The 21,311-nt window shown below is 35.3% G+C and overlaps 1 protein-coding gene and 1 pseudogene across 1 annotated transcript; both read left to right on the top strand.

The window, feature by feature from the left end:
- The first annotated feature begins 4 nt into the window (after positions 1-4).
- Positions 5-11,775, top strand: LOC120158865 (annotated as a pseudogene).
- A 3,261-nt stretch (positions 11,776-15,036) lies between these two features.
- Positions 15,037-17,517, top strand: LOC120158879 (alpha/beta hydrolase domain-containing protein 17B-like). The gene is made up of 6 exons (XM_039169607.1): positions 15,037-15,642; positions 15,776-15,812; positions 16,021-16,254; positions 16,359-16,406; positions 16,527-16,978; positions 17,122-17,517. Exons 1-6 carry the CDS (start codon positions 15,338-15,340, stop codon positions 17,192-17,194), a joined length of 1,149 nt encoding a protein of 382 aa, XP_039025538.1. The 5' UTR covers positions 15,037-15,337; the 3' UTR covers positions 17,195-17,517.
- Positions 17,518-21,311: the final 3,794 nt, after the last annotated feature.

Raw genomic sequence — 21,311 nt, 5'->3', positions numbered from 1 at the left:
GCAGATGTCTAGGATGATGGATAGAATAGATGATTTGGCCAAAAGAAGTATGACTTCTACAATAGAAAAGAAAGAGCTCGATGAAAACAATCTTGAAGTGTCAAATATGAAAGAGATTACTTTAGAACCTACTGATTCTAGCCAGCGTGAGAAGCCACACACAATCATTGTTCGTATCAACAAGCTGTTTGGAAATGTCAAAGAAATAGTGGAAACTGTAGAAGTTCAGAAGAATGAAAAGAAGCCATGCAGTAAGAACTTGGTGATATTTGATAATCTACTTCCAACATCAGAGGAAGTAAAACTTGAAACTTCAGTTCAACCCAAGTCGAGAGGTGGCTCTCATTTTGATTATATCTCAATATCATATAAGGAGTTGTATGATGCACTGTTAGAAACCCAAGAAGTAGCCCCGTATTATGTGAAGCCTATATATCCTCCGTATCCAAGTTGGTATGACGTCAACATTTGTTGTGAATATCATGCTAGAATTCTAGGACATTCTATTGAGAATTGTTCTACCTTCAAACGTCGAGTCCAACTTCTTCTAGATCATGGAGTATTGGAATTTGAATTGAAAAGACAACCTAGTTTGGTAACGGATTATCCTGTTGAGTTTGAGCCAAAAATGACCAAATGTAAGGGTATTTGTGAGGACATCCAAGGGGAAGATTGTATGCTGAAATACAAAGCTCAGATTCGTCATCTAAGAAGTGAAAATGATAAATTGAGTATAGAGATGAAAGCCATGCAGGATGTTTTCCAAATGATCAGTCAAGCTTTTAAATTTGTTGGCATATGAAATGTCCCAGACAAGTGGATAACATGGTCGCTAAACTGAAGAATGACGCTGAACAGTGGAGCAGGAATTGTAAGGTGCATGAAGGTCGAGCCGAGAAGTTTTCTCATGATTTACAGATTGTAGAAAGAAGGCGCAATATAGCTGTTGATAATTTGGGAAGCTATCAAGCTGAAAATCAGACGTTGAATTTTTCCATAGCCAATATGAAAATTTCATATCAACGTCACAAGCGGGAGAATGAAGCTGAGCTAGAAGCCACTAGAGTCAAGAACAATAAGTTGATAAAGATGGTGGATGACTGTAGTGATCTTATACAAGATTTTCATAACCACAATGACTTTCTTACAAGGAAAAATCAACAGCAGTGTTTGCAGCTCCGAGAATCGGCACTCAAGATAGAGAAAAGGGACAAATTCATGAAAGAAGTTATGACCCAAGCATGAAATGTGGCTCACAAATGGGTTGATTCAGCTGGCTTTGCAAGAGAATTGAAGCAGATTGACAACTCGACCCCCGAGCATGAGTGGAAGTTAAATTGGTTGTTGGATGAGATAGAAAAGCTAGGAGTGAAGTTGTCCATTATCTGTAAAAGTTTGTTTGGTGTACCGAAACCTTTGTGTTCAATGAAAGTTATTTTAAGATGGTCACTCTAGAATGATACCTTTTTTATTTGCATTTAGCATTTGCATTTACATTGCATGTATTTATTTAAGTATTTATACATTAATTATGAAAACACAAAATAACTTATAAAAGTTATGTGACAGTAATAACAAGATCATTCATTCATACTGCTCCTCATCATAATGAACAAACGAATGGAAGCAATGGAGTAATTTAATATGTAATTGCAAGATCTGTTGCAAGAGCAATTGGTTGAGTTACAACAAGGTACGAGGAATCAAACATCGGGTTCTTTGTAAGGCGCATCGAATTAAATGATCTATGTGCTGGCGCCAAAGGCTGTTGGTAAAGAGAAAATGGATGATAAAGGAAATCAATGCCATCATACTAATGCATCAAAAGTGATAATCTACCCTGGAGCATCTAACTCAAACTTAAGAATGAGGCTCGTCAATTTTGAGCAATTTGAAGACGAATTCAAGTGGTTGAATGAAGCCATTATAGATATGAAGGTCATTAATGCCTCTCACAAGGAGTTAGAAGCTAGAGAACTCTGTTTGGTCCCTGATTTGGTTATCCCACATGAATTTAGGGTGCCTAATTTTGAAAAATATGATGGCACCAGTTGGCCCTTAATTCATCTAAATATGTTTTGCAAAGAGATGGAAGGGTACTTAAAGGATGATAATTTGCTGATTCATTTTTTCCATGATAGTCTTACTGGGCCAGCGTAGTATGGTATAATCGCTTGAACAGAGAGCAGATCAAGACATGAGTCAACCTAGCTGATGCTTTTCTAGGGTAATATCGATATGTTAAAGACTTAACCCCAAAACGTCATAATCTTCAAAGGATAATGATGAAAGCTACTGAGAGCTTTAAAGAATATGCCCTAAGATGGAGAGGAGTGGCAGCACAAGTTCAGCCTCCTTTGTTAGAAGAAGAAATATCATGTATGTTTCATAATTCTCTTTCAGCTCATTTCTTTGAGTTAATGCTGGGAAATTTGACGAATGGCTTTAGGGATCTTATGATGGCTAGAGAGTTAATTGAGGATGCAATCAGCAAAGGAAACTTGAAAGTCACTTCCAAACGTCCAAATGATCAAAAGGAAAAGGTGAATGAATGTCACATCTAGAGCTCTCACAACCGCAAAAGTAAAGGGGCAGCAAGTTACTCGAGTCGTCCAAAGAAAGTCCCAAGATTGAAAAATACTTTAAAAGTATTCCAAAATTCTATCTAGGATTTATATCCCCATTTGGCTAAGGTTAATACCTCAAATCGAGTCCAGTGAAAGTTCAACCAGACCCTTCTTCTCATAGCTATGATCAAGATAGTGTCTGTGATTTTCACTTGGGGGCATTGGGACATTCTACGGGAAATTGCAGGCTGCTATTAAAGGAGGTAGAGATGCTTGTAGAAAATGGGATGCTGACACAAGAATTAGTTAAATAGTGGATGACGAGCTCGAGTGGGGCATCAAAGCATATAATGTAGCATCTGTTTGGGTCAGGTATTGCTACATTAGATGAGTAATGGGGCATCCTAATTAGAAAGAAGTCATTTTATGAAACTTTATGTCATTTACCATATCTTGTTTGAACATGTTGTTTTGGACTTTCTCATCAGTTTTTTGTAATGATATTTAAATGAATTCATGTTACTTTAAGGATGGTGAACATTGAATCAAATTTGTAACTTGAAATTCTTTGAATATCAATTGAATCAAAACCTCTTTAAATGATTAGAGTTATAAATCTTTGACAAAATGTCAAGGTTGAAACCTGATAAAACAATGACCTTGATTTTATCCCCATAAGATACAATCGAACACCATACATTTCTATTGCAGGAACCGATATAGCTTTCTCCTCTTATAAGGAAATGAACAATAGGCTTGGTATTCAAGTATGCATAGGAGCGGACAACATGGGGCATCTTTTGTGTATGACATCACAAAACTGTCTAGTCCATACTTTTGTTGATGACGTTCAATGATGATTATGATATTTATGGATGGAATAGTCGAGTAGGTGAATCTAGTTTAGGTCAGTTGCTTGGAAATTGAACTCTAACGATGAGATTTTCTGACTTCCAACAACACCTAGACTATGACATGTTCTCCTTGACAAGCTTAAGAAATTGGATCTGTATACCCAAATTATAATATTATATGTATATAATAAAACTGAGCTATTCCGCTAAGGCAATTGGTTATATAGGAAACTCGAAAACCCTGGATTTATGAATAGATTATATTCAAACCATGACCTTGATCGGGTACTTGGCAATTCGGTGTATGCTCCACTATTATTGTCAAGTCAAAGACTTTGTGATGAGATGAACCCTTTAGCTAGTCTGATAAAGGCTAATTACAATAAAGCTGATTTCACCTAGCCAGACAATGGCAAATTAAATCAATTTTATGAATAAGGAGTTTCGGTAAAGATGGACTAAGGGAGTTAAGGAACACTTGTTATAGTCAATTTCACATGAGCACTCAGAAATTTCATTTTAGATCGATATTTCTGCACTGTCTTGGTTAGAAGAGTCTAAAAAGCTTGAACAAATGGAAGATTTCAAAGAACTGAAATAGAAATGTTCTAGAAAGTCTAGTAATTGATTATGCTAGTTGCGTCATTTTGTCCACATCCGATTAAAATACCAAGCCAAGAAAGAAAGGCATGTTGCGATGTTCATAATTATCAAGAAAGAAATGACATTTCGGTGGTCGAAACCTTAGAAAATAGGAAGCCAACCCCTCAATTTTGACACTTTTCAAAGAGCTATAACCCTAAAAACATTAAAGAGATATTGATTATTTTGATATTCTATGAACTCATGTTTATGATTTGATTCGATTGTGAGAATGAATTAAGAGACAATGTTTTATAAAATTCTTTCATTCTTTGATCCCTAAAATAAGGGAAAAGGGAAAACATTTTCAAACAAGAAAGTTTCAAATGTGAAAGATCCTTGAAGCTGGTGAGGCTCATTGTGCCTCTATTGGAGAAGAAGAAGAAGAATCGATGCCAGAACATGAAGCATTCCACAATATTGAAGCAGATGGTCCAAGAGAACATAATGAATGAAGAATAGAACTTATAACGTTTCCTATTGACTTTGTCAATAACCCATCAAGAAGAAGAGAACCTCATTATTCAGAAAGGGCACGTATTACAGCTTGAATAAAATGCAAGACATTTTGTTAGAAGAATTTATCACTTCTTAAGTGTTTATGAAAAAGTGAAGAGACACCCCTAAACTACTTGAAAACACTACTGTATAGTGACACCAGAATGAGAACATTCAAGTTACGATATGCTGGGTACGAAAAAATCCATGAGTACCCACTTTGGGACATGACCAGAAACCCAAATCATGTTGGGATGACAAGATTCAGACCAAGAAGATATTGAGAATGATTCTGACAACTGGAAGTTTCAATAGCAGACCGTGAATTTGAGCAGAGCTCACCTTGTAAAGCAAACCATTCTAGCATCAATCAATGATAGAGTCCCGAAATAACAACTCTGAAAGCGTAATTGAGCCAATGACGGAAATGGGGCAACACAATCATATTTCTAACCATGGCAAGAAGTTGAGAAAGAACAATTTCGTCGAATTAAAGATAGAAAACGAAGATGACAAGAAGATAAAAGAGGATCAGAGGGCTCTTCAAAATGCAAATTGGAAATTATGAGTCGTTACACGGATATCTAGAGCAAACCCTAGAAAGGAATGATCAAATGGAAGAAGATCAATCTCATCACTTTGGAATCAAGTGAAGATTGATTTAACATTTATGAATTCATGAAAACATCATTTGCATAAAAGAAAATGCATTACACTGATACATTTAATTGCATTCGTGTTTCATGCATAAATACATGATTTTGACAGATCTTCAAGTGAAAAGAGAAGATGCAGGATGTCAAAATCCTGACAATTGAAAGCTGGAAGTTAAACATCAAATACATGGAATCATGTTTAGAGAGGCAGAACCTGAGGAACGAAGGGGTCAATCCACGAAGGAAACATTACTTTGAAACAGGGCACGTGGCCCGACCATAAGTTGTTTTATGAAATGAAATGAGAAGGATTTTTTATTAAAATATGAAATTTGAGGTTTTAAAAAGTAAGAAAGGTTTTCTACCAAGTAAACAAGTTAAGTCTTTAGGGCCATCTGTAAGTTTTTCAAGCATGATGATTAAAAATCCTTCGGGTCATTTGTAAGCCTTTAGAGCAAGAGGATAAGTCCTTCAGGCCATCCATAAGACCTTCGGGTAGGATGTTTTCACATGAATTTGAAAAATAAGAAAATGATGTTTTAAGAAAATGAAATCTTTGAGAAGTAGGAAGGCGATTTCCAAAATTTCGCACTATATAAGTCCTTCGGGCCATCATTAAGTCTTTCAAGCATGATGAGTAAATCCTTTAGGTCATCTGTAAGTCTTTAGAGCAAGATGATAAGTGTTTTGGGTCATCCATAAGACCTTCGGGTATGATATTTTCACATAAAGTTGAAAAATGAGAAAGTAATGTTTTAGAAAATGAAATATTTGAGAATTAAGAAGGTAATTTCCAATATTTCGCACTATATAAGTCCTTCGGGCCATCATTAAGTCTTTCGAGCATGATGATTAAATCCTTCGGGTAATGTGTAAGCCTTCACAGAAGAGTAGTGAAGCAAATCCATAAGTAAGTGTCATCAGTAAGTCTTTCGAGCATGATGATGAAGTCCTTCGGGCCATCAGTAAGTCTTTCAAGCATGATGATTAAATCCTTCGGGTAATTTGTAAGCCTCCACCGAAGAGTAGTGAAGAAAATCCATCAGTAAGTCTTTCAAGCATGATGATGAAATCCTTCGGGTAATTTGTAAGTCTTTCGAGCATGATGATTAAATCTGTCGGGTAATTTGTAAGCCTTCGCTGAAGAGTAGTGAAGCAAATCCATTGGTAAGTGTCATCGGTAAGCCTTTCGAGCATGATGATGAAATTCTTCGGGTCATTGTTGAGTCTATTGAGCAAGATGATAAATCCTTCGGGTCATCCATAAGACCTTCAGGTAGGATGTTTTCACATCAAGATGATAAGTTATCCGGGCCATTTTAAGCCTTCTCAGAAGAGTGTTGGAGCAAACCATCAGATCAGCAGATGTGGGAGGAAATCGAAGATTCTCGAGTATGAAGAAGTAAAGCAATCGATTAAAAGGGTTTGTGCACGTAAGATGGAGGCAAAAGTCAAGAAGAAGACTGAAGAAAGGAAAAAGACGCTACGGTCATACAAAATTAGGTTATTTTTGTCTTTGCTACATTCTTGTGTTCACAAAAACGAGCAAAGAGGGGCAGTTGTAATACCCTAATTTTTTCTGGACCATTTAAATTCATTTGAAGATGATCGGGAATTAATTTAAAGATATTTGTACTCGATGAGAAATTAATTTGAATGACATGGAGGCATTGATGAAGGATGAATGGAAGCTTGCATTTGGGTTAATATGAAAATCGAGAAGCTTTAGGTGCTTAATTGGATTATAATCATATTTATTTCATTTTGGAATTTAAGATATAAATTGAAGCACAAATTCAATCCCAAATCCAAATTAAATATCTAAAGTCCAAAGTACATATTACAAGCCCAAATCAGTTTACAAATAATTGACCCAGCAACAAGCTCAAGACCCGAGCCCATAAAACAAGCTAAACCTGACCTGATTGAAGCCTCGATCCGACCCGGTTCAAGTCAACACCACAATTGAGTGCCCACGTGAAGCCCCTAGGGGCTATCATCCACTATACACTCCTCGAGATAGTGCGCCACCCACCAAAGCCCGAGCCACACGAACCCGCCGAAGAAGACCCATGCTTGTCGGCCACCCATAAGAAGACCCATGCCCTGCAAAATACAAGACATTAACAGATTCAACACAAGAAGTGGGGGCATCATATTATAGGGGATAATAAAAAAACATCAACATATTCATCATCAGGAACGAGGCATCAACCATTAGCATCAACAAATAGCTCAACGAATAGCAAGAGAAAGGGGGATCAACAACCATTCGAACAAAAAGGAGAAATTAACAAAAAAACATTACATTTGAAGAGAGCTTATCTATAATAGGAGACAGGGTTCATGAACAAAAGGCAGCAAAACACACACAAAAAACGTAAAGGGGCCCTCGATTATTCGACAAAAACAGAAAAACAGATTCGACCAACAGAGAGTAAGGATTAACGAATAACCATTTTGGTATCTTTCATCTTCCTTTCGATTTCCAATGTGATCTATGTTTGTCTTTATTTCGAAACAAATAGAAAATCAATGTAAGGGATTTTAGACCCCTCCACTCGAAAGTAATAGACAGAAAAAGAAAAAAAATCAAACATTACTTTCATTTTGAATCTCTTCGAAATAACACACAAAAACGGAGCGTATATTTTCAAATGTTCTTTATTTCCCTTCATTTGGGGCGAGCATGTTGTTTCATTTTTTGTAAAACGGAAAACAAAAAATAAATAGAGAAAAGAAGCAAAGTAGTTTGCCTTAGCCATGAGAGGTGGTCATCGGAGTCTCGTGAGATGTTTAGGGATTTAATTTTAAGGTTCTCTAGGGCTTATTTTAGGTTTTAGAACAAAGTAATGTATATAGAATTGGGGTTTTATTTGTGTTTCTTTTACAAATTTTAGCTCCTCGTCGGAGCGGCTATTGGGCGGAGGCCATGGCGGCCTTGTGCGGTCGTGGTTCAAAGGGTTATTTGGAGGTGGAGTGACCACTGATTTATGGTGGTGGGATTCTCTTCTTTTTCCTTGGTGAGCGTCGCTGTGAGGGATTGAGAGAAGTTGTTTGGGAATGGAGAGTAAGAGGAGTTTGAGAGTGAGAGGGGTTGCGACTGATAGAAGAATAATGGGGCTAGTGTTATTTTGTTTCCTAAAGTATTTTATATATGGCGCATCGAAACGGTGACGTCTTGAATTAGGATAATAGGTTTTTTAGCCGAGTTTGAGGGGGTAAACTGTGAGAGCACTCCTTCTAGCTTTGGTTGGATGCAATTTGGTCCTCAGGTTAAGCTTTTTCGGGTTTCTAATTGAGTCTTTATATTTCATGCGCCTTTCATTTTGGTTCTTCATTATGTTGTTTTGATTTTTATATTATTTTTACATTTAATCTGTAATTTTGGTTAGTTAACATTTTAGTCCAACATGCATTCTTGGGTTTATTTCGAATTTAGTATATGAAATGTAAGGAGTTATGTTTTATGACTTGAGTTTTGTTTAATTGGTGGTTTTAGTCTTAAAGTTATTTTACTTTTATTTTTTAGTCCTTATGATTATTATTTTGTCATGATAATCCATATGTAAAGACATTATTACAAAGTAGGGTTTAATTAAGTAGGTTTCACATAGGTTTAATAAATCATATGTAAATTAAGTAGTTTGTAATAATTAATTAATTTTTTACATATGTATGCTAATAGATATAAACTTTGATTTTATTTTAAAAAATAAATTAACATCATTAACATTATTAGAATATAGGTTTTTTCATTAAAATCGAAACTTCATTGGTGTTAACCTTGTTAATGCTATTTTTTTATATTTGCTTGATATGTTTTTATCATTTCATTAATTAACATCGTAGAATTTGTATGATATCCTCATTCGCATAACTCGACATTATTACATAATTGGATTAAGGGTAATACCCTTTTAATTTAAAATTATTTTAAGTGGGTTGTCATAACTCATTCGAGGTCCGCTTTTAACGATTTTAAAATAAAAGTTTATCCTATCAGTGACACCTAAGAAGTTGATTCATCACTTTAAAATTAGGGAATGAAAGAAAAAGAAATGTTCGGCTATTTAAATTTATCGAGAAAAGGTTGTTATAACTTTTAAGATATGGTCTCGATATTTTTAAATAATTGAATATTCTTTATCTTTCTAAAGGTTGGGTAATTTTAATTTAATCTATTTTGATGCTTTGGAATATGGTAAAATTCATATGTTGTTGTTTCGTTGGGATCATAAATCAAATTAAAATCGAATTTGTAAATTTCATTACAAAAAATCAATTAATCGACTAGGTACCGATTTAGGGCATTACGGTGGTGCTAATCCTTCCCCACACGTAACCGACTCTTGAACTCATTTTTTGGTAACGCAGACCCTCCATTTGTTGTTTTAATTAAAATTAATTTTTTAAAATGCAACACATTTTTTGGTGCCCAATCACACCCTAATCAAATATTGGTGGCGACTCTTCGAACTGTATGTTTTTATCGTAAATGAATTTTCAAATTTTCGAAACGAGAGATTTTTTTAAATCTTATTACTTTTTAATTAAAAATACAAATAGAGAATAAAAAATGGTGCGGTTTTCAAAATCATGCACTTCTTTTAGAAAAAATCGTTTCGACAATTCTCTCTATGTTCTTGCAATGATTAAGGACCTTAAACTGCATGCTTCAATACTGACCTATAATAGTCTTTTATACAATTTGAGGCACACTGGTACCATGTGGGATGTGTATGATGAAATCAAAGCTACTGGAACTGTTCAGAGCAAGCAGACTAATTCTGTAGTCATAGATGGTCTGTGTAGGCTATCCAAGCTACAAGATGCAGTTTCATTCCTGCGAGAGACTGAAGCAAAGGGGATTGGGCCTTCTATTGTTTCATTAAATACAATTATGTCAAGATATTGCAAACTAGGTTTCACTGATATTGCAAAGTCATTTTTTTGCATGATGCTTAAGTATGGATTACTTCCTGATGCATATAGTTATAATATTCTTATTCACGGACTATGTATAGCTGGTTCCATGGAAGATGTGTGACAATTTACAAGTGACATGAAGAAGCATGGTGTAGAGCCTGATATGGTAACATATAACATTCTCACAAAAGGGTTCCGTCTGCATGGTCAGATGGATGGGGCTTGGATACTCATTCAAAGAATGCTAGATAAAGGGTCGAATCCTGATGTTGTTACATATACAATACTCATATGTGGCCATTGTCAGAATGGGAATGTCAAGGAAGGATTAAAGTTGCGAGAAGAGATGCTTTCATGTGGTTTACGGTTGAGTGTCCTCTTATACAGTGTATTGTTCAGCAGTTTGTGTAAGATCGGACAGCTTCATGAGGCACTGGTGTTGTTCTATGAAATGGAAGAGCAAGACTTGGAGCCAGATCATGTAACATATTCCATCCTTATTCATGGGTTCTGCAAGCGAGGAGAGGTGCAAACCGCTCTTCAACTATACAAAGAAAAAGGGCATTCCCCCAAGTTCTCTTTCAAGCGGGGCTATTCTCTTGAGTTTATGTGAGAATGGGATGATATTGGAGGCAAGAATGTATTTTGATTCTCTGATAATGAATGACTGGGCAGATGACATTGTTCTCTACAATATTATGGTTGATGGGTATGTGAGGCAGGGAAATCTTGAGGAGGCTCTAGAGCTATATAAGATAATAACAGAAAAAGGGATTACTCCTACTACAGTGACTTTTAATTCTCTCATTTATGGGTTCTGCAAAAATGGAAACTTAGCCGAGGCTAGAAGATTAGTGGAGACTATTAGGCTGCATGGCTTGGAACCAACTGTTGTGACATACACCACACTTATGAATGCATATTGTGAAGATGGAAATATGCGTTGCATGCTTAAGTTGCTTCAAGAGATGCATGCCAAAGGTATTAGGCCAACTCATGTTACTTGCACTGTAATTATCAAAGGGTTTTGTAAACAGCAGAAGTTGCAAGAAGCTATCCGATTGCTTCAGGATATGTGTTATATGGGTCTCAACCCTGATCAAGTAACATATAATACTATCATACAGTGCTTATGCAAAGCTTGAAACATTAAAACGGCTTTTAGGTTACTCAATGAAATGTGGCTGAATAGTCTTGAGCCCACTCGAGTCACATATAACATTCTCATAAATGGTCTGTGTACATGGTAATCTTAAGGATGCTAATAAGCTACTAATTTCTCTTCATGAACAAAATATCAAAATGAGCAAGGTTGCTTACACCCAAATAATCAAAGCACATTGTGTGAAGGGTGATGTGTACAGTGTATTCATGTTCTTCCGCCTAATGATGGAGAAGGGCTTTGAAATTTCAATAAAATATTATAGTGCAGTTATCAATAGATTGTGCAAAAGGTGTTTGATAACCGTGGCACGGCCTTTTTTCTGTATCTTGTTATCTCATGGAATTTCTCCAGATCAAGAAATTTGTGATGTTTTGTTCAATGCTTACCGGCAATGTGGTGATCTCACGTCTGTTTATGAAATGCTTGCATGGACAATCAAGTCTGGCTTACTTCCTCAGGAATAACAAAAAACATATTTTCATTGAGAAGGACCAGCATAATTGGTGCTGAGGTTTGCTGCTTGAAGGTATATGAAATTGCATATATGTTCCTTGCATTTTTTTCACTGCTGATTTAAGTTAACCGCTCCATATGAAACAAATAAATGCTTTTATCCGCTCTTATTGTCAATAAAGAACAGTTAAGCTGATAAAAAGGCTAGTTACATAATGCTTGAAGGTTTGTTTAAGGCATCAGAAAGCTTTTACCACTCACAATTTCTTTCCCAATTAGTTATGCTTTTTCATTTATCTGTAATACCCCAAGGAATTGTGCTTTGAATGAAAATAAGTGCTGCCAAATGCATAACAAATTTAACTAATCACTGGAAGTGTAAAGCTATTCTACATCCTTCACTCATGAATGGTATGGTATATGAAAGAATAGGCCGGGGGATACCTTATTAATTGTCATGTATAATATAAAGATCGGGATGGTTAACGTGGTTTGCATTCTTTATTCATGAATGCACGGAGTGTTTGATACGAAGAGGTAAACCCTTTCTTGGGGTGGTAAATGTTTTTCTACATGATATTTTTTTTTTTTTGATAATTCTTGATGTCTATGAATTCATTTGGTCATGGTTGAATGTCTCCTCTTTTTTTCTGTTTTCCCAATAAAGTTCTCATTGAAGCTATTTTAACTGCATTGAACTGTTTCCTTTTTTTTGTGCATTTATCTAGATGTATAAATATGTCTGCTTAGCTAGGTGACTTAGAGGATGAAATGAAGCATGGAAGTTAATTAGCATGATTTCAAGCTTACATCGGCAAAATTCAATCTCAGGTGCTCAAGAGTAATCAGCTTTTGGAGATGCCAACTTCTTGGCAGGCTGCTCATTTTGCAAACAATATACCCTTCATTTTGTTGATTTTGATAATGGCAAGTGTTTTTTTTTCCTACCTGTTTTTTTACTAGCCATGCACTATAGTTCATTCATATGATATTTCAAAATAAGTAGAAAACATCTTAGGAGCCAATAGAATTCCAATAAAAATGAAAAAAAATGAGAAAAATCTAGGCCTTCTCTTTCTCAAATAAACAAGTGGTTTGAACAAAGATTGAAATTATTTTATGGCCTAGAAGAGGTATTTCTTTCTGATTTGCTACTTCGGGTTATAATTGAAAATGGAGGATAGAGAATCAAGATAATAATAAGGTTATTTCTGCATGTCTGCAGTTTTCCACATTAATGCGTTAGAGTTGCCCTACAATACAGGATGAGTTACTTATCTCTCAAGTAAATATTACTGGTGCATTTAATGTTTGAATTGAACGTAGTGTCTCATTGGGATTCAAAACCTGAATACCTCGTCCTATGTAGTTTGAAAATAGAATTTTGTGGTTTATTGACTAGATTTCTCCAGACCAATCTAATAGTGCTACCTCCATTCGATTCAATTTCCTTCGAGTTTCATCATAGTCTTAAAATCCATAGGGCCTCACTCTTTTCCTTTTAGCTCAGAACTTTTTTTTTTTCTGTTTCGTGATAACCTCCACCAGTTGAGGGAAGTTTTATGCAAAAAGATGAACAAGTATGATATCATATATTTTAATCAAGGATTATGCTATCTACTAGTATTGCTACTTTTATGTATCCATGCGCAGATGTACACAGGCAAGGGCATAAGCATACATGTAACCTCTTGGATAATACAATAGCATCGACAAACTTGAACAAAGCTCCATTTTTTTCTGATTTATTGCTCCAGGAAAAATGGGTTGTTGAAGTCAAGAAAAGCCAGCATGCAGCCCTAGGCCTGGGTATGGGAGGACCAGGATATTCGTGGTTTGGGGTTTGGGATGGTATCAGTGGACATGGTAGTTGGTTGATATGCTCTGTGGATAAACAGAGATGAGGAAATACGGTTTGGGGAGAAGAAGATGAATTGCTGAACTATCCTGCTAATTGAGTGTGGCAAATAAGCAGCGGAGACTGGAGACCCGAGACCAAGAAGTAAAGATACTACAAAGCTTCATTGATGTGGAGTCAGGTCGATGTGTTATGACTTAATGAAAGTGAACGAAAGTATAACGGACTGCGTTTATCTTTAAGCCTCCAAGTTAGTTATCACTTGCTATCATATCCAGAGTCTAGGGAACAGCAGATACGTACAGTATTTACGATACATGTACACTTTGGTTTCAACCAAAAAATATTTATAGATTTTTGCTGCTGGCTGTAATTGATTCTTGTCTGGTGGACCATTTGTTTCCATGCAGGAGGACATCCATCTGGAATCTTTAATTGCAATTTGTAAACAACCTGTTTGCTTTAACAAGGATGTTGTACACATTTAGACGGCAAATTAATGAAGCAATCATAAAGAAACAAGCTTTCTTGTTCCAAACCAACACAGTGTAATGATACTGAGTTACTGATGTTGGTATTGAAAATATTTCAATTGCATGAGGCCATGGATCCATTGAGAAGAGATCAAAACTTGTGAGCCAGGAGAGAAAATCCAATAAAGTGGATGCTTCAAATGACCTAAAATAAGCTAGTTGATGCTTCAAAGTCAAACAAAAGATAATAAAATATAGTAATATGAAATCATGAATGTTACCTCTCATCTCTCCAAAAATGGATCCACCTAACACATCAGACAAATTTCTTTTAAAGTATAACTTTAGTGATTATCCCCACCACTTCATCATTAATCTACTTTTGCTGTTGATAAAAATTTTAAAATCACAGTCATGAAAGCAACGTCCTCTGGATGAATCTATTTAGGTTACGGAAATGAAAATGTGCTCATCAAGGAAGGCTTAATTTGGACCCTCTAGCCTTCGCATTGAAAGGCTATGTTTAGGCTTTGGTAATGAGAAATGGCAAAAGCCTAAAATCTAGCAGTTTTGTTTCTGCAATTAGAACTTGGGATTTAACCAAATTTATCACCCTTCAAATAGATTAAAGTGTCCATCTGATTGCAATGAAACACTAAATAACTTGAAGTTAGTTGAGGGGATTTTTTAATGGAGCCTAATTGTCCAATAAAGCCAAGAAAACAGGGAAGATGGAACTTGTCACAAATGTGCCGTTGAATTATCAATAAACACCTTGGCCCACTGTATCATAGCAAGAAGCCATATAATTGCAAATTTGCAATTCAAATTTCAAATAAATAAAACCATAATCTAAAAATTAATAAAAAAATATTAGAAAATAAACCTTTGTATCCATTTTGAAGCCGGAAATCACTCTTAATAACAGACGAGAAATTCCTCCCTCTTACTTTCTGCTTTCCATGTTTACTTCCTCTCTTAATCTCCATTTTCATGCCAAAGTTTTCTCAAGATCCAAACATAAAAGTAAAAACAGAAACCAAATCTCAGAATCTTGTCATCACTTTCTTGTTTGATTTCATTCACTAATCACTATAATCTTTGTTCTCTTGCTAGTGTTTTAGACAAAAACCAGTCTCAAATTCAAAGCATAGCCCACCATGCAATTTTCGTCAACTTGTGACACCAAAAACATTTAATCTCCATCAAATTGTATCCTTCTTTTATGCTTCTGGATCGAAAATGGGGAATGCAACATCATCCATGGCAGCAAAGTTTGCATTTTTCCCGCCGAACCCGCCTTCCTACAACATAATTGTGGACGAAGCAACTGGGAAAATGAAGTTCTCAGATGTTAATTACCAGAGAGATAATGTGGACCTATTGAAGCTGAGAACCAGTAAGGGGAATGAGATTGTGGCTATGTATGTGAATAACCCATCAGCTTCGTTGACAGTGCTATATTCCCATGGAAATGCTGCTGATATTGGTCAGATGTATCATACTTTCACTGAGCTTAGTGTTCATCTGAATGTTAATCTTTTGGGGTCAGTTACTATTTTACATCAAATGTTCACTGTTTTTTCCCCTTCAGATTAACCCTGAAAAATGAAATGAAAAAGTTGCAAATTTAGAATCAAGAAGAGAACCATATGATTTTCTATTTTTGTGTTGATGCAGATATGATTACTCCGGATATGGACAATCCACTGGAAAGGTATAATCTTTTCATCTCTTATTCATTTCAAAGTTGGATTTTCTGGAAAACTAAGGATCAATCTTAGCTAGGACAAGCCTAAGATACATGAATATGAACAAAAACAAAATCCCATGTTAATCTTGGTGCATTTTTAACTTTTATATTGATTGAGACTAGAGTCGCTGTTCTGATGATGGTGTACATATATATATATATATATATATAGCCAAGTGAGCAAGACACATATGCAGACATAGAGGCAGCTTACAAATGTTTGGAGATGTATGGAGTAAAACAGGAAGACACGATATTATATGGTCAATCAGTTGGGAGTGGACCTGCTTTAGAATTAGCCATTCGGTTGCCTCACTTAAGGGGTGTAATTCTGCACAGTCCAATCTTGTCTGGTCTTCGTGTCATGTATCCGGTCAAGCGTACATTATGGTTCGACATTTACAAGGTTTGTTTGATTTTTGCCTCCTTCAATCTCTATTCACTAACACTGAGAACTTTTACTATTTCAACATGTCACAATAATTCTTCTCTTTTCTGATTCTATTGCAGAACATTGATAAAATCCCTCTAGTTGAAAGCCCTGTTATGGTCATTCATGTGAGTCCTTTTCATCCGAAGAATTCATTTTCGAAAACGAAATTTGATGCCAAGTTTTCGATTTGAACAGTTGATGTTATATGGATACCTGGGTTATTATTAGTTAACAATGTCTTGTAGGGAACTGAAGATGAAGTGGTGAACGTTTCTCATGGGAAGCAACTTTGGGAACTATGTAAAGAGAAGTATGAGCCATTGTGGCTCAAAGGTGGGAACCATTGTAATTTGGAACTTTACCCTGAGTACCTAAGGCACCTTAAGAAGTTCATATCAGCCATCGAGAAACTTCAACATTCACGCAGCGGATTGGACCCGAAACCCAATGATCAGTCCCACCAATCTCCGAACAATGCCGACCAAAACAAGGAGAAATTCAGGCCAAGCACTGACTATAGAGACAACGGTAGGCCAAGTTTTGGGCACAGAGAAAAATCCAGGCTAAGCACAGACAGTAAAGACAAAGCAAGAGCCAGCATTGACAAAAAAGAGAGATCGAGAAGGAGCATGGATCGCCATACGAAAGCTAGGAACAGCACTGATCATCCAGAGAGAGAAAGAAATAGTTTCGACAGGTTAGAAATACATACACCTACATAGACACACACACACACACACACATATATATATATATATATATATGAACACTAAAATGCACTTTTTTCAATTACTTTGGTCTTTGCATTATCTTAACTGTTAGAACTTCTTGTAATGGCAGACTGGGAGAAATGGTACGATCTGTCGGATTGTGCAATGCTGATTGTTTGAAGCAGACAACTGCTGAGGTTTGATTTGTTAAGGATTCTGTTCAGTTCATCGGTTGCTGCAGTTTGGGATGTTCTATGTAACATCCTCATCAGATGGTCTCGTTTTCTTTTTTATCGTTCGGTTATTGAATTTTTTTGTCGGATTTAATTCAAAATAAGAAGAACGTGATTGAAGATGGTAGTTTTTTAATGCATTTTGGAGTTTGTAATCAGTAAATGAGCGTCAAGGTTGTTCTTAATCTGCAACTCTCTCTGTGCACAGTTGCTTCATTTGTATAGTGTTGTGTGCTGTAAATTATTCATTTTACGGATTACGTCGGAAATGTTATCATCAGAACCGGATGACGAGAAATCCCAAGTGTTGAATATTCTCAAATGAAAAGTTGCATTTATGTTTAGTGTTGACAAAGGACCTCCATTGTTGATAACAAAAAGAACAATACACAACTAAACCCTAAGGTAGACATGACATATCAATAGACCATCAATTAAACCCTGACGACAATGCTTACCGCTAGTAAGCAATCAACCTCACAACAATATCCAAATAAAATGTCGAATACGTTGAGGCCCATCAAAATCCCACGCAAGCTTCAATATATTACACTTCACGTTCCATACATAACATGAATAGATAATGGGATAGAGGAGAACCCTATCGAATACTTTTCGTCGACTGTAACTTCTCTCCTAACTTATCATTCCAAAGAATTTGTATCAAAGAAGACGAAAAGAATCCACAATGATACACCTAAGAAACTCAGAAATACTTGCATCCCGCAGAGAAACTCAAAAGTACTTGCATCCGTTATTAGAATTGCGGTTGTTATATAACGGTAACGCTGTCATCCTAACCTTTAATATTTTGTTTTAGACAAAAAAAAAAACCAATTTTTTTATATGGATAGAAACCAATAGTCAATAAATTTAAGTTTTTATCTTAACATTTAATATTCTCTCAATTTAGTCCTACTTTTAATAAATTAAAATAAATTGATTTTTTCAATTGAGTGATACCACATATCATTGGTGTCACTGATATTTTATTTTTATCTAAACTTTAAAAAATATATTTTATCTTAATTTACTAAATATATTATATTATTACTTTAATTTATTAAATATATTTTACTCCTATCTTAACTTTAAAATATTTTAACATAAAATACATATTTTTAATTTAAAATAAAAATAAAGTCACACCTCAAATCTTGGGTTATATTTTATTCCGGTAATTTGGTGATTTACTTGATAAATAGTAAAGTTTAGATTTCAAAGCAAAAAGGAAATTATGGAAAATTAAGGACTATATTGAATTCGGGATAAAGAGTATCATTTGAAAGTCGAAATCTTTAAAGTCTAGTGACTTTAATGATGATTTACTTATTTATTTACGTATGGGAAAAAAAGACTGAGAATATGATGTGTTGCCCCGTGACATCCAGCATTGTGTACTATGCCTCTACCACTAAACTAGGTACTATTTATACAGTAAAATAATTGAAATATCTCTAAATATTTAGTAGAATAAGATTTTAAACCCCCATCGTCTTCTTCAATGGGAAAAGAGAACTAAAACCCATAAAATTGTTAAGTTTTCCATCGCCATCGAGCTCCGATCGACCATCGTCTGGCCAGTCGTGTTGTACATCGCTATCACCAATGTGTGCGCCATCGGCACACGACCATAACCCCGAGCTTCACCCGCCGTGAATCATTGCTAAACGACATGGAGAACAGTTCAAAAACCCATCGAAAAATATGGTTCTCCACGAGTTTTTGGATATTTACCACCAATGAGTCAGCGGTGTTCGACATCGCCGGAACTAATCAGTGCCACTAGTCGTTCCCAATCGTCCAATGTAGTCACCTTCTTCACCACCATCGCCGTGAAGAAGATTAGAGAAAGGATGTTTTGACCATTTGAAAAATCAGATATCGTCACTCTCCGTCATAAAGTAACATTTGCACGAGACATCCAAGCCAACGATCTACCGATCTGGAAATTTTTTTCGTTATCTCACCACCGGAGTTGCTTCAAGCGCCGCACGCGTTCCATGCCCGTGTGCGTCATATGTCAGCTGGGAGTTTGTTGAACCGGCTGAACTGTTCCATCGAGTCGTATAAGTCAAGTCGAATCGTCAAAGGCGAGCCACGTTAATCGAGCTGTAGACCTACTTAGGGTTGCCTTTGATTGTGTTGACCATTAACTTTGACCAAAAAGACAACTTTTTTGAAAATTCATATTTTATGTTTTCGACGTTCTGAGTCAGAATTTGAAGTCTGTTTCGCAAAATTCAAACCCGGTAAGATGTTTTTGGCATTTTATCATCTGATTTGAATAGTTTTCCCGAGTAAGTTTCGTTTCTAACGTAATTCGTTTTGCCTTGTCTCTGAGAAATTATGGGATGTCAAAATTACGTGTGAGAGCGATCGAATGAAGCTTAATTGTTTGACCAACGTGGCTCGAAAATAGAGGTAATACTTTACTAGCCTATGCATGCTTTATGGTTCATATTGGTGATAGATTAATGCATGACTGAAATTATTTGTTAATTACATATAGTTTATTATTGATGGAATCGAATTGAATACGATATAAAGACATTAAACCCAATAATACTCGATTGACTTTTGTAAGGAACTAGAAGATCGATAAGAGATAAATATAAGCTTAGTGATTTGATCAGTAAATCAATTAATCTCAGGACCTGTAAATTTTGATTTATCTCTTTAAAGGTTAAATGCCGAAAATACTTGGATGAGAAATTATGAAAATACCCCTATGGGGTAAAATTACGAAAATACCCTTATGTTGTAAAAAGATAAGAATTGTCCCTCGAAGTCGAAAAATAACTCCGAAAAGACATATTGATTCGATTAAACTACTGGTGTACATGGAAAATGTTAGTTTTTCTTAAAAAATCCTAGATAACTGATTTTTAACATCCAAGATGGCAAAAGACTTAGAATTTTTTGTAACACCCATTTCCTGTATATGTTTCCGTACACAAGTCATAGGTGTTACATGACTTTTAAAAACATTCACTCATTTGTAAAACCCATAAAATTTTGTTTCGAAAATAAAACAAAACATTTTAGTACAAAAATAAAACATTCGTTGAAACATATTACCAAAAATTATCACTTTAAATATATTTCAGAGCATTATTTTTTCCATTAAATTCGATTACATGCCAACAAATTTTCAAAATAAACATGATTGTCCTATTGTTGTTGATGAGTCAACCTTAGATTGATTATAGTTGTTGTTGCACCCCTTACTCGGCTAGTATTTGTTTTTACCTACGCGTGAAATCAACACACATTTACTTAGTGAGGCATAATACTATAAATGAACTATAATTCATACATAAGCATGTCATGACTATCAAAATCTGAGATAATTCGTATATTTCATGAGAATCATTTAACCTTTTTAGTTACACCATGAGTGACACCTTTTATGCCGAAATGCACCATTATACATTTAACTGTCATTAATGGCACCTTTATGCCAAAAATACACCTTTATGCATTTAACTTGCATTAGTGGCACCTTTATGCCAAAATCTACCTTTATGCATTTAACTTGCATTAGTGACACATTTCTACCAAAAATGCACTATTATGCATTTAACTTGCATTAGTGGCACCTTTCTGCCAAAAATGCACCATTATGCATTTAACTAGCATTAGTGGCACATTTCTGTAAAAAATACACCATTATGCATTTAACTTGCATTAGTGGCACCTTTTTGCCAAAAATGCACCATTATGCATTTAACTTGCATTATTGGCACTTTTCTGCCAAAAATGCACCATTATGTATTTAACTTGCATTAGTGGCACCTTTCTGCCAAAAATGCATCTTTATACATTTAACTTGAATTAGTGGCACCTTTCTGCCAAAAATGCACCATTATGCATTTAACTTTCATTATAGAGTAGTTCATACTCTAAATTTATTCATAATATCATTTCCATAACATTATAAAATATATCAAATACTGTAAAACATATATTAAATCAAAACATTAGAGGTTGACTCATTGCGAGCCTTTCTCATCCCATATAATTATAATAAATGCACTCACCTGATATACCTCCCTAGCATGTTGTAATTAAGTCCAACTACTTG

Source organism: Hibiscus syriacus, unplaced genomic scaffold (assembly GCF_006381635.1).
Source record: "Hibiscus syriacus cultivar Baekdansim isolate YM2019G1 unplaced genomic scaffold, ASM638163v2 tig00111331_pilon, whole genome shotgun sequence".
Taxonomy (NCBI): domain Eukaryota; kingdom Viridiplantae; phylum Streptophyta; class Magnoliopsida; order Malvales; family Malvaceae; genus Hibiscus; species Hibiscus syriacus.
This window is presented reverse-complemented; position numbering and strand designations above follow the sequence as displayed.